This window comes from Arthrobotrys flagrans (genome assembly GCF_004000055.1).
Source record: "Arthrobotrys flagrans strain CBS H-5679 chromosome Unknown unitig_1, whole genome shotgun sequence".
Taxonomy (NCBI): Eukaryota; Fungi; Ascomycota; class Orbiliomycetes; order Orbiliales; family Orbiliaceae; genus Arthrobotrys; species Arthrobotrys flagrans.
Window position 1 is genome coordinate 1,875,126 of NW_027137556.1, and position 14,268 is coordinate 1,889,393.

The 14,268-nt window shown below is 47.0% G+C and overlaps 4 protein-coding genes across 4 annotated transcripts; 1 reads left to right on the plus strand and 3 right to left on the minus strand.

The window, feature by feature from the left end:
* Positions 1–796: 796 nt before the first annotated feature.
* DFL_008562 (uncharacterized protein) lies at positions 797–2,404 on the minus strand (the record flags this gene model as incomplete). The annotated part of the gene is made up of 4 exons (XM_067638312.1): positions 797–1,309; positions 1,383–1,932; positions 1,995–2,275; positions 2,339–2,404. 4 exons carry the CDS (start codon positions 2,402–2,404, stop codon positions 797–799), a joined length of 1,410 nt encoding a protein of 469 aa, XP_067486212.1.
* A 2,246-nt stretch (positions 2,405–4,650) lies between these two features.
* DFL_008563 (uncharacterized protein) lies at positions 4,651–6,331 on the plus strand (the record flags this gene model as incomplete). Its single annotated transcript, XM_067638313.1, has 2 exons — positions 4,651–5,838; positions 5,900–6,331. The coding sequence occupies 2 exons, from the start codon at positions 4,651–4,653 to the stop codon at positions 6,329–6,331; spliced, it is 1,620 nt and encodes a 539-aa protein (XP_067486213.1).
* A 492-nt stretch (positions 6,332–6,823) lies between these two features.
* DFL_008564 (uncharacterized protein) lies at positions 6,824–8,482 on the minus strand (the record flags this gene model as incomplete). Its single annotated transcript, XM_067638314.1, has 10 exons — positions 6,824–7,131; positions 7,193–7,352; positions 7,425–7,510; positions 7,585–7,688; positions 7,759–7,802; positions 7,893–8,062; positions 8,141–8,170; positions 8,241–8,256; positions 8,357–8,370; positions 8,440–8,482. The coding sequence occupies 10 exons, from the start codon at positions 8,480–8,482 to the stop codon at positions 6,824–6,826; spliced, it is 975 nt and encodes a 324-aa protein (XP_067486214.1).
* Positions 8,483–12,388: 3,906 nt separating this feature from the next.
* Positions 12,389–14,179, minus strand: DFL_008565 (uncharacterized protein; the record flags this gene model as incomplete). Its single annotated transcript, XM_067638315.1, has 2 exons — positions 12,389–14,069; positions 14,148–14,179. 2 exons carry the CDS (start codon positions 14,177–14,179, stop codon positions 12,389–12,391), a joined length of 1,713 nt encoding a protein of 570 aa, XP_067486215.1.
* Positions 14,180–14,268: the final 89 nt, after the last annotated feature.

The window sequence follows — 14,268 nt, forward strand, 5'->3', positions numbered from 1 at the left end:
GGCATTCGGAATGTATGTGTATACCCTGATTTTGTTCACAACCGCCCCAATTTATCATCTCGATCGTTTTTTACTGCCCGATTATATCAAATCTCGGCTTCAAATCGTTGTTGTTTGTTGCATATTTTAAGCCATGCAGCCTTGATCTTGGCGGGCGGCTTTGGCTTCACCTCCAACACGAGATGGACGCCTCCCAAGCCAAGGTGGCGCACAGACTGCACATGAGCGACATCACGGATAAATACCCGATGGCGCTAACGTGTATGCATGCCTAACCATCCCTTAACCGATCATCGATCTCCTGTTTCTTTACCATTCTGATGCTAGTTGACCATCAATCCTTGAATCAAACGTTGTATATTATAAGACATACTAGATAATAGCTGACTCTTGTTACACAAGCAGATCACTCTATATAAACATCGATATATAGAGATACAAGACTTCCAAATCTGCTAAACTTGCAATGTAACAAAGAGTCTAGTAGAATAAGACTAAATACTATTTTATTCCCCAGGTATAAAAAACTTTTTCGAAAAGGCAATCCCAAAACAAAATCTAAAATACCACCGAAAAATCCATGCCAAGAACCCTCTTTCGCATCCTGTATAGACCGATGGCTCGTAGGTAATAAAAGGAAAAATCATGAATCCGAAATATCAAAACGCTCGGGAATATGCAAAGAGGCTTCGTAAAAAAAAAGAAGTATACTCGACCTTGACGCATGCAATCGTATATCGAGAGGCCGTAAAAAAAACTCGCTTGCTGTATTTCACTCTTATTCCCCAAGCACTTTTCACACAGAGTCATCAGCGGGCATATGAGCCTGCTGCTTCTTCTTCTTCAACTGCTCTTCCTTTATCTCTGCCTCCTCACGCTCCTCCTCTTCTCTCTGCCTCTTATCGAGGGCGTTGTCTCGATCCCTCAACTCCGATTGACGGATCTCACGTGCCAAAGCTGGGTTTGCATGACGAAGTGGCTTCTGCTTAAGTTCTGCGCGAATCTTCTCAATACCCTTAGACTTCCATGCAGTGTATCCCTCGTTCATGTTGGGGAACATGACGTAGTTGTCGTCACGCCGGATGAAGTCCGAAGGCTTTGGTGGGGCAACAGAGAGGATCATATCGAGTTCGAGAGAGATGGAATCGCAATAACGGTCGAGGTTCAAATCGTTAACATCGTCACCGAAGGGATCTTCGATTTCACGACCGATGGCAGCGAACCCGAGGATGATGTAAGCAGCAATCAAAGTACCAGGGATGGCAACCCAGCCCAACTTGGAAACGAGCTGGAACGGCAAGAAGAGAACCTATTTCGAGAAACAAATGTGTTAGTTTACCGAACATGTTTCACATTTAAAGCCTTGTTGGGTGAGAACATACGTAGAGCCAAGTGATTTGACTGATCACAATGTTGTAAGCAAGTGGCAGAGGAGTTTGAGAAATACGTTCGCAATTGGTGAGGGAATCCATCATCCCACCGAGGTAAACCATAGCCATGCTCTGGTAAGCAGGAACTGGAATCTGACCGCCCTGGACGACCATCTCGAGGTAAGAGCTCAAATAAGTCATAATCTCAAGTGGCAAGTTTCCGTGGTTCTTTCCAGCCTTCTTATAGGCCTTGTATCGTTTGATGGGATTCTTTTCAAAAAAGGTAATTCCGAGATAAGCCGAGATCCTCTGTGGGGTGGTGAGAGCCTTGCGTGGTGGGATATCACCGTCCCTGTGAGCTTGCTTGGCGAAACTCTGGAGGTTGGCAATAAGACCTTGGAGATCCTTGTAGTCGTACTCTGGCTGGTGGCGGAGCTTGTGCTTGAGGGCGACACAGAAGGCCAATAGCAAGTTGATACCGGTCAATTTGGCGAGAAGATCATCTTCACCCTCAGAACCTTCCCGTTCGCGGATATGGATCCAAATTAGACGAGCCATGTTTCTATCATAAGGGGTACATGATTAGTGATCATTCACATTTGAGTCGGAAAACGCGCCACTCACCGAACATTCAATGTCAGATTGGCCCAGCATTTTCTACCATCATTGTATCGCTCATATGCTGTCGATGACCTGAAAGACAGTGCCAAACCGACCAGGAAACCCAAAACCGTAAGCAGCAGGGAGTCGATGTTCAACGGACGGACGAGCTGGTGGACGCATGTAATCCAGACACACCATGCTGTCACAAAGAGCATAGGCAGAATCAGGCCCGGGAGAACCGAACCGCGGACACGCATAAAGTACGGGAGTTTGGAAGATTTGGTAGCATCGATAGGGCCAGTCTACAAATAGGCACACCGGTCAGCAAACAGTCCTTCGCGGCATATAAATGGTGTAGTACATACGAAATAACTATCTAGATCGCTACTCAAATCATCAAAGAAGCTCTCTCGAGCGGTGCTGCCCGTCATTTTGTCGGAATTGATTATGGATTATATTCGTTCTTTGAGTTATTTGGCGGAGGTGAGGTTTACTTCAGGAGTACCCGGTCTTGAATATATCGATGATGCCGTATAGGAGACCAGTCGACAAGGCAAAGAAAAAAGAGTTTCAAATTAATGCTCGGATAGTAGGAATGCTTATTACGACTACAATGGGCCGGCCCAAAAAGAATACTGCTTGACAGGAAGAAAGGGTTAACGGAGGAAAAGGATGATGCGAAAGCACTGGTTTTATGAACTCTACTGGGAATATATATACATTGGGCAGGTATCCCCCCAGCAAACTGACATTCGCAAGCAAGGTTCCAAATTTATTTCAGGGAGAATTAATAGTCATGGGCTGACGTGCATGGGAGGAAGAGACCCGCCCGTTTAGGCCGTGTGAGGAAAAGCAAATTCTCGAAGGTTAAAAGGGCCTTTAGCTTTCTGCTACACTAGAGAACGGGTTCTTTTTGACGTGTCCGCCGTCGGTTCCTAAAAATCGAACTATTTGCGGCGGCATCGTGAATATAAAACCTTGTGCAAAATTCTGCTTGTGAGTGATTCGCAAGCCAGTTAGCTGTTTTTTTAGCATAAAATTGCGCTAAGAACTTGGCTACGGTAAGCACTGCTCCCGAACTGGTAGATACCCCTGTTTCGCAGTCTTTGACCCATCGTTTCAATGGAAGACCGCCTCAATGAAACCCTGCTGGGCGGTTCATAAGTGCCCAAAAGACTTGGCTCATGCACATGGTCCGGCCTGCTTTTGTCAATTCTCACAACTTCGAGAACCAGTTCCCTGCAAGCAGTTCCCTGCAAACCAGAAACAAAAAGTTAGTTCCCGCGCAGGAGTCCCGTCAGGAGGCGGGAGTAAAGGCTTAACTTTTGAGTGTACAGATATACGCCTCTAACTTCTAACATCATTTGTCCTAATATAGGGCAATCGGAGGCATCTCTAACCGATAACCTACGGTGCACAGGATATGCCATGCCACAAAGAAATTTCTTCGATAAGGGACGTCGTCCGCTACGGCCCAGCACCGGGGATGTCGCCTCCAAAATGTGAGACAGGGGAGCCGCTCGCGGGAAGCCTAGCCAGAAGTCCTCAACGGCCCTGGTTTTTGAAGCTTGAGGGGCGGCGCAGCGGATGTGGAGCGATGGGCTAGCCTACCAATCAATGGAACCTTCCAACAGGGACTTTCTATTTTCAGGCCCCTCCTATTTTTTCGCAATCATTCGAAGAAGGATAAAAAATCATTGGTGGAAAAGCGTAATTCGCAGTCTGCGAAGCGTATGTGGTAAGCTGGCACAGTTGCACAGACGTCTACCGACCATTGTGACCACCAACGCTGCAACTTGTTAGCCTCCATAGCGAATTCAGACGGAGGAGGCACAGCTAACTGGCGGTAAATTTGACGAGGTTGGAAATATTAAATTTGATATTCACTTGCCAAAGTAAACACATGTCCGTAGATCAGATGGAAGCCCCAGCACAACACGGATACGCGAACAATTATCGCCACAAACGTTTAGACAACAACGAGCCACCAACTGTACCCAAATTTGAGCATCCCATGTTCGCAGCGCACGAACAATCACATTCACTCCATTCTTTGAAATGCAAATATCGTGGTCACCTGCGTGGGACCCCAGGAAAATCCCAACTAGCTCTTACTGTACAGCCGCATGAGCTAGAGCCTCCTATTAGTAATACTTATAATACCCAACATAGTGCCTATTATCGATCGGAATATCCCAAAAATACCCAACAATGCCTCGATATAAAGCTTAGATAACTATAAGAGAGAAAAGAAAAAAAAATCGATTGTCGCGTGCCAAACATGCAAACATTGCCCCCAACACGAGACTTTCCCGATGTCGAAATAGGCATCGGCTGAATCTGGCCCAGTCTGCTTCACTCAAATCAGATGTGTTAACGTGTTGGATATTGCATTTCTGTAACGAACGAATGAGCATCCGCTAATTCGTCAGCCCCTGCGAGCCTGTCCTCTTCAAGACTTTCTAAACGTAACAAAAATGTGATCTGAGATCGGAATATGCCATCAAACATGCCCCGATGTGATGGAATCTCCCATACACCGCACGTAGGAAAGCTTCGACGTGTTGGCCTAAATTGACTCTCCAGATCTCCGCATTAAGGCCAGAAGTCTTAGAATAATATACGCCGAAGGCTACATTGATACATCGGCACAAGTACCCCCCCTGGATCCGATATTATGGCTTCCAAGCTCAAAAAGCTGTTCAATAAGAGCCCCTCCGCAATCAACAGCATGGCAGAACCCGCCTCTCAAAATGCAACACCAACAACCCAACCCCCTTACGACCCCTCCCTCCGCCCTCGCTTCCTAATCATAGGTGCCGGCCACCGCGGAAACGCCTACGCCCGTGCCATAAAATCTTCAACCAACGGGATCGTCGCAGCAGTCGCAGACATTCACACTTACAAACGTGGATCCCTCGCCGTACGCCACAGGATCCCTGAAAACCTATGCTTCTCGGATTGGCGTGACATCTTGAAGCCTGAATCTCAGGAAATTATTAAATCTTCAGGCGGCATAGACGGCGTTCTAATTTGTACGCTGGACCAAACACACGCTGAAATCGCAACAGCATTGATCCCATTTGGCTGGCATGTCTTGATCGAAAAACCCCTCGCCACGACTTACCTCGACTGTCTGAGAATACAGTCCGCAATTCAATCTACCAACGTAGTCTTCGCCATCGGCCATGTTCTTCGCTACTCGCCTCACAACCTTCTCCTTCACCGCCTTCTAACCCAAGACAGAATAGTTGGCGAGATAGTAGCAATAGAGCATAAGGAACCAGTAGGATGGTACCACTTCTCACATTCATTTGTCCGAGGAAACTGGCACAAAGAATCCGAGTCCGGCCCATCGATTCTTACAAAATGTTGTCATGATTTAGATATCCTATTGTGGTTGCTGTGTTCTCCGCGGCCGTTTGATCCAGATGATACAGCTACTAGGCCGAATGAGCCAAGTAGTGTTTATTCAACGGGTAAACTGACTTATTTCCACAAAAGAAACAAGCCAAAAGATGCGACGGATAACTGCATCACATGCCCAGAGAGCGTGGAAAGGGCGTGTATGTACTCCGCTAGAAAGATATACTTGGAAAATCCGTCAGGTATGAGAGGAGGATTCAATACAGGATGGCCGGTTGATATAGTTTATCCGGAGGTAGAGGACGATCCGGGTAATTTCGAGACGAAGACAAAGACCCTCTTGAAGAGACTGGAAGAAGGCCCGTATGGAAGGTGTGTATACGATGGCCATAACGATGTGGTTGACAACCAAGTGGTGGTAATGAGCTGGGATGGAGATGAGGATGAAGCCAACGACCTGGGAAGAGGTCCAAAAACCGCTACCCTCACAATGACCGCTGTACGTCTCATTGACTTCACGTTTCAATTCGATACGATCTGCCCAAGCTAACAAAACGTAGTTTACACAGGCAATCTGCGAAAGGAAAACCGTAATCTACGGCACCAAGGGCGAACTCCACTCGGACACATCTTGGCCTGCCGCCGCCGCAGACCAAGCAAAGCGCCCGATGCGGCAGCCACAAACATCACTCCACTCGATCTCATTTACAGACCCATACGCCCAATGGGTATCTCACACACCGGATGAGGCCGACAGGTTTAGCGGTCACGGCGGTGGTGACACGGGCCTGGCCAAGGCGTTTGTTAGCGCCGTGGAGGCTGTTAAAGTTCACGGCTGGGGCGTGGGAAAGGCGCAGAGGGTGCATATCGGGGCAGGTATAGACGAGGCGGTCAGGGCCCACGGGATGGCGTGGTGTGCCGAGGACAGCAGGGCATCCGGGGAGCGGAAAGTTTGGGCCTCGTGGGATGCAGAACAACGGGAGATGCTGTAATTTGTAGATCTGTACAACTCTGATTTGTGCAACCATCTTTACTTTTCTCGGGCCGTGCGGTGGTTGACTAACCTCCACGACGGAGCTCTCTTTCTTCTATGCATTAATTTATCTAGCCTCGAGGCTTCGACCCTAACTATGATTTCTCCACAACAGTAATAGAAACTCTAGGCCTAACGAGAACTCAGAATATGCATATGCTATGCAGCAAGGAACTTTTGTGTATTATCCGATTGACTCAAATGATATCTCGTACACAGTTTTTCCGAATAATATCCAAGGGAAAGAGCAATCAAACAGTAACCGATGGTATTGTGTACCCAACCCGTCCCATTCCAACATACTAAATCCAGCCTGGTACCCAAAAATCCATAAACCCGGTCCGTAACCCAAAAGGAATGTCAAGATTAAATAATAATACAAATAATGAGATAAAAGAATAGCTTTGCTCGCAAGGAATTTCATCAAAAATGGTGTTCGCTGCGTAGCGTCTTATGCATGGCCCGATGTGGCATCAGTCGAGTTGGTGTCGATTGCAACGACGGGCATTGCTGGGCTCTTTGGTGGGATGGAGGAGCCGATTTCGACATCGGAATCTTTCGATCTCGACCAAGTAGGACGAGGGATCTCCTCGCCTTCGAGTCCCATTCGCTGAGCAGTGCAAGCGAGACGGTTCGAGTCTTCTTTAGCTGAGCAGCTAAGGTCAACATCTTGGTCTGGGTTGGCAGCCTCGTACTGTAAGAACTTGAGGAGTCTGTAGAAGCCAGCAGCGAGAAAGGAGCCCAAAAACGGACCGATCCCTAGAATATCTTTAGAACATCATTCCACCCGAGTATTGCTTAGCGAGTTCACAAAACTTACAGTAAACCCACTGATCACTATAAAATTTACCAGCAGCAACGGCGGGCCCGAAAGACCTAGCCGGGTTCAACCCTGCACCGGTATAGTAGACTGCGACGAGATGTCCAACAAACAAAGCAGCGCCAATACCCAGCGGCGCGAGGAATGTAGCCTTGGTTTTCTACGGTCGTGGGAATAAGGTTAGGAATGCTCCACAAATGCTCGGGAAGGGGCCGATGATTCGGTGTCTTACCTCAACGGCTAGCATAAAAATGGTAACGATCAGCTGGGCAGTCAGAAACATCTCAAGGAACATGCCTTCGACGTTTGTCATCCCGTCTGGAATATCGGCTCGGTTAGTTTTCTTATTCTGTATGTGTATAAAAAATGCATATCGGTATGCGGCATCATACGTTCAACGGTGGTCTGAGCATTCAACGGTCCCGGAAAGAGACCCTCAGCGACTCCAGCGGCCGCAATGCCGCCCAAAATCTGCGCCAAAATGCAAAATAGAGCCCTGGGGGAAAAACGCTGGTTAGCATGGTGGGACAAATTTGTAAATATTTTTGACCGTTCCGAGAACCAACCTTGGAATGGGCATGTTGTTACCCAACACCAGAGCGAGTGTAACCTATCTCCTCAGTTAGTATCATGTGCTTTTATCATTCTTTCAAAGCTGAGGCAGGGACTAGAGGAATGTGGAGTTAAAGGTGAAACCTACAGCAGGGTTGAACATTCCACCGCTGACCCGATAGAAGATCCAGACATTGACTCCCAAACCGACAGCGAATCCAAAGGCAATGTATACTATCACGGAGGGGTCCGATCCATCAGCTGGCGAGCCACCTTCTTGAGTATATAGAGCTCTGTGACCAGTAACCGATACAACACCTAGTACCTTGTGTTAGATGTGGCATTCTAGAAAAGTGGCTATCCGAGCAGGTATGGAGCCTATATTTGGGTTCTTACTAAAGCCCACGAAAAGAAACAGAAAAGTTCCTAGTTGCGCAATAAGATTAGCGATATGTCCGATCATGCAAGCATGGTATCCATAAGGGGAATTCCGTACCGACGAATTCACCGATCTTAAGATTTAGGAGATTTCCGTTAGATATCGGTCCAAACAAACGATTGACAACGCCAAACATGTGACGAAGGGGCTGGTTTGATGTCGAGGGTACTCACAGTAGCTACCAGGTCTACAAAGAAACCCTTGTTAGAATATATCCATTCAACCTTAAATCATATAACTAGGAGTATCCACTTACGATTCTTCACCTTTGCAGGCATGTAGTTTTCCCAAGATACCATCTTGTTGTATTATGTTAATATTATAATATCAACTGATATAAACTGAAATCCAAATCCCTTCGAGTCCTCAATTGGAAACATACGAAGATATCGACACAAGAGAAAAGGAAACGGATCTGAAAGAGCCGGGTGGCTTGCTTTATATTAAGGAGAAGAAGAAAGGTCCCCAAGTGAACAGATATTCTCCGGATGGAACGTTTATATATGTAGCGGGTAGACCGAACAAAAGGCTTGTCGATAATGGCGGGTATGGATGTCTAATATAAACAAATGCCGTGGGTCCTTCGCTCTGGTGTGCAGTAGTGCTCGGAGTAGGAGCATTATACTTTGGGCCAGACCACGCCATTTGGATATACGATCAGCCTTTTTCGTCGAAATCTAGTTCAGGCTATACACCTTAAGGCCCCCCCCAATTTTAAGTTACAATCAGCTGGAGCCCACCGTGAAGGGGCGGAACCTCGCATTTGGTTTCTTCCTGAGAATTCTCGTTCTTCTTTCTTTTTCTCTTCTTTTCATCTTTATTTTGATTTTTGATTTTTTAGGCTTTTTGTGCATACCTTTTCTTCCCCCTCCCTTCCCCTTCCCGGATTCTGGTAAATTTGTTTTTTGGCTGTGCCCCGACTGCAGACAGGAGGGCTTTCTCTTACATATTCTAATCCAATGTTGGGGGATATCAAAGTTGCGTGTTGGATTAAGCAATAGGTTGGCCAACCAAGCCGAGCCGGGGTGTTGCACAGTGCATGCATCTGGGGTCGAAACTAGCGGTATGTAATTGTAATGTCGACGTGATCAATGCATGGGACATGGTGGGATGTCCCGCGGTGGGCTGAAATGAAACGACGGTATGGATGCAAGCAATCAAGAGCCAAGGGCTCTACTGATAGCATTATGTATCTGTTTTGTCTGACAGACAAGGGTAAGGACCGCTAGACGGCCGATGGACGATCTGCCATTACGGCTTTAAGGCCCTTGGAGTCGAAAACGACCCAAAAGAGTCGGACGATATTCTGGTGAAAGGCGAAATGACCGGATCTATAATAGTCACAGCGCCGATACTGCCCACATTGGTATCCGGATGCGGTGGCTGCAGACGCAGAGCCTGGTTGTAAACCTTTGCATTCAGCCAGTTTCGCCATTCTATTCCATTCATTCATTCGTTAGCCCCGGCCGTACTGGAATGTTTTGATTGATCCCTTGTTTTCCCTTTCTTCTTTCTTTTCTCTCTTCCTTTTTTCTTTTCTTTCTTCCTTCTCTCTTTTCTTTCTTCCTTCTCTTTCTCCCTTTCTCTTGCAAAAAAATACAACAGGTATTTTACCCTGCGCTGCAACCAGGTGACCCCAGCATTCCTAAAAGTAAACCCTTGCCCTTCGTCAACCAAAGACAAAAATATTAAGTACGTACCCTGAGGGTAACCCTGTAATTTGGTGATAACCGAGACCCGATAACGGTTGGCCGATGCTAAGGGTTCAAGCTTAACGCTTTGAATGGGGAACGGAAGCAAGAACTCGGCAATGATTATCCCCCCTCCCCTACAACCTGGAGCATTCTAGCCATGAGCGGTCTGCACACTTAGATAGTTGTAAGTCTTTGTCTCTCGTGAGAATGTCGTGAAAGTACATGTGCTCAGGTAGCCTTTCTCGATGACGGGATCCCAGGCAGCGCTATTTGCATCAGGTAAGGCTTGGGTTTTTGGGTTCCCGACGACCAGCCAGCTAAGATCGGTAGCGGCAGGGATTGCTGCCAACATGCTTGGATGCCATCACTTCAATATCATCATCGATCCCAGAGATCTGGAGAGAAAAAAATCGCTTCCAAGCAGCATCGTCACAACCCTAGCCCATGAAGCCCTCGCGATCACAACAAGCTAGCATCGGCATCGAGCGGCAATATCAGACTATCATATCGTCACTATCACAGTATATCTTTGAATCATCGCAATCGCGTCGGGAAAGGTTAAATGGTTTAATTCTAAGACTAATATTAGCCTTAATACTAAATTAAAACTACTATCATCACTTAAGTACTCAATTCACCACCGTCACCCGGGCGCCTTTTAACATCACGATCACACAGACACAATCCGAACTAAATAATTATACTTATCCCGCATGCCGCATGTGATCGCACACTTGAAGGTGGGTCACAGACTTCCTCCCGTCCTGCAAATCATCGTCTGCCAAATTGCACAGACAACCTGCGCCTAATGTTAATGTTAAATGTTTAATATGTCATGTATCATAATTGCCGTCCCTGCAGTTATACCGCCAAATTTACCACAGCTTTTTGCCCTTCGTTGCACCCTTTTTTTTTCAAATTAATATTTTATTCCGCCCGGACCTAGATATGGGGATACCTGAAACATATTTTTTTTTTTTCTTTCTTTCTTTTTCCTTCCTTTTTCATTTTTTGCTTAAACTTTCCTTCAGCTCAGAAATCCAAAGCCCAGCTTTGGATTCGAAGCCCCCCGATGCAACGGGTTACGTAACAATCTAGGCCCAACACTTGTCACACTACATACTCGTAACCAAAATGTTGTAAATACTCCAAGTATGTTTCTAAAACAAATACAATTCTGTTCCAATTCACCTTATCAAAAAAACAGATATATCGGTCAGCAGTTAGCTTTGCCGTTTCTTTTTTTCTTTTTTACTTCTCTTATTTCTTATTCCAACTAAGGAGTCTAAAGACATGATTGACGTTGCCATCATGATTGACATTACCATCATGATTGACGTTACCATCGCTTCAATTTACCCAAGTTTGACAGAATCCGTATAAATTTCCCGGCCGGTGTCGTCCTGCGCCTGAAACGTGCAGGCCAAAAAGTTCACAAGGTCGCACTTCGCAACGGTGTCGCTATGGAACCGAATACAACGGTCCAATGGGCCAAAACGGATTAAATTTACGGAGTAGAGAAAAGAAGAAGCTAGAAGGTCTCAACTTCAGCTTGTCACCCACATCTCAAATCTGTAAGGCTCCTCGGGACCATTCACCATCATGTCATCTCGTGAAATGCGTCAAGCCACGCGGAGCTCCCGAGTATAAAACCTCATCACCTCACATAAAACCCCAACCCGCGCGCATACCGGGATCGCGATCGGAAGCAGTTCAGCCCCTTCTAGCTTTGATTCTCGATCTCGGGATCCCGAAAATCCACAAGACCCCGAGGGAAAAAAAAAAAACCCCCCCGTTTCGAAGCTAGATAATCGCCATCTCGTTTAAATCTCGTGAACTCTTACGTTGATCGTATGACCAGAAATTATCTTCGGGAGAAATTTTTGATTTCCAAACTTTTTTTTTTCCCTCTGTCTTTTCGCATTAGAGTGGGGAACTTTTCTAGGTGAAAACCTTTTCACCTCGGGCCGTGTACGGCTATGTACATATCTTCCTTTATTCATTGATTCAATAGATGCATTGCTTCAACTTTAACTATGCTGAGTACTTAATTTGCGACTACAAGTCTCAACTTTTAAGAATAGGCCGCGCCGCTCCATGTCCGGGATACACGTGTACGGGCGACCTTTCTCTATCTTTGTGCATTTGCATACATTTGAACACCAAACGTCCTAGCGCCATTAAAACCACCATTTTAACGCCGTATTTTCCTATAAAGTTCTCCAGACTCAATCCAATCCGATCCGAACCATTCACCGCGAATCCCAGGCAGGCAGGCAGGCAGGCAAGGTGATGTGATCGTGATAGTGAATGTGCTATACCGGTTCCCGGGTGACGAAATAAACGGAACAAGCTCGTATAGCCCTCCAACGTATCACCACCTTCGTCATCGAAACCGCTTGATATAATTCCACTAAGGGGGCTAGTGGGTTCTGGACCTTAAATAAAAATGAAAAAGAAATCCCCAAAATCATAAAAGAAATCTACACAAGGGTATCGATCCGTTTCAGTTCAACTCCCGTAATTTTTATTGCTTGTCGGTTGGATTCCGGAACTGCTGGATGATTCCTCGACCTTCCAAATACTGCCATCGGAGTTGTCGTTGGCCTTTTGATCGTCAAGTGGTAGGCCGTCGCTTTGAGCGTCCACCTGGGCTTCTCCAAGAGGGTGTTCAGTCAGAGGTTGCGCGAGCAGACTGGCTTCCGGGTCACTGTGGAAAGGAACGCCATTATGGCCTCCGTGAGTCAGACAACCTATGCATTGGCAGCCATCGCCACACATGCATCCTCCGTTGTGCTGAGAACAAGTCCCTAGATTGTAATCGAGTTGAATAAATGCAGAAGGTGAAAGCTGGTTCCCTTGCATGCCTAGCATATCCTTCTCATCCAGCATATTATCTAGCGCAGCATCACAAAACATGCTGACGCCTCCAGCTGGTGGGAACTCGACCCCGGTAACCGAGTGCGCGAACCCTACATTGGAAGGAGAATGCTCTTCTGAGCTTTGCTCGGGCGTTTGCATAGTTTGATGTATATTTCTAATATACTCGATAGTGGCTGTATTATACGGATGAGTGATACACATAACACAGCTGCAATTGGGACCACAACCGCATTCTTGGCCATGAGGAAGGACATATGGCATCGAGGGATCGGGGGGAGCGCAGCAGCTTCCGTTAATCTTCCTTGCATGCTCACTAGCCTGGCTAGCTCTTCGGGCAGCATCTGCTTCCTCCTGTTGGTGCCTTTCATGCGCCTCTCTGATGGCATTCATGTAATTGACTTGTCGTTGGTTGTATCGGCGAGCGGAATATATTGCGTACGACGGATCTTGATTATCCAGGGATATGGGTTCCGCTTGCTGCGCCCCATACGGTATTCCCGGAGCCACAGGGACAGCCATAATAGGAACATTAGGAACGCTAGTGCTCCGTCCGACTGGCCCGTGGGCGCCAAACTGCCCCATGTCGCCTTCAGGATATGCCCCAACCGAAGCTCGTTTTCGAGGGTACATTTCAGTAGTATGGCGACGGGCCCTTTGCTCTTTCGGAGTCTGGAAATCACCGAATTGACTATTTGGATGTAACGGCGCAGCTTGTGTACCAGGGAACCCGGCCGCTGCAGCATCAATGAAGTTATTTGCATCCATAGGCGTGAATTCGGATTTACAGCAACTCTTTTCCGATGATGGGGCCTTGATGATAGGAACTGGCGAAAGACTGGGTGGTGGGCCGGGTGGGAAAAATTGTTGTCCAAGCGGGGCATTGAGGTCCACCGGCGATGCAAAAGGGTCTATAGGGTTCATACCGTTAAAGCCTGCCTGCGGCCACATCTGAGGATCGACTCCCGCCATAAAATCACCGGGATTTTCGATGCCTGGCGATAAAAACACAGTTGGGAATCCATAGGCCGGAGGCATAGGGACCTGATGAACTGGCGTAGAAGGGATCGAGGAGAGGTGTGAACCAGTCCTCGATTTAGAACCTTTGTCCTCCTTCTTCACCTTTTCATCCGGTGTTCCACAAGGGCAGCTGTTTGACGATTTGGGAATGGCAACACTGGCAATTTCGCAGCTGCAGGTGCCAGCCTCATGCGGACATGAAGACAACGGCCTGCCCGGTTTGCGAACTTTGATTAAAATCCGGTCTGAATGTGTGCATTTTGACGATCGATGCCCCCTCATACACGGCTCGCTACAATGCGCCACAATTCGTTTAGCATCGATACCTTTTGTACAATTTTTTTCTCATAATGAACCGGAAGAAACGTACCAGGCAAATTTAACGCCATTTATCATAGGCATGTCTGAGGATATGCTAGGAATAAAAGGATAGCCAACAGCCTACAAGCCCGAAGGCCTGCACTGTAGGTTAGAGAGTGTACGTCGCAGCT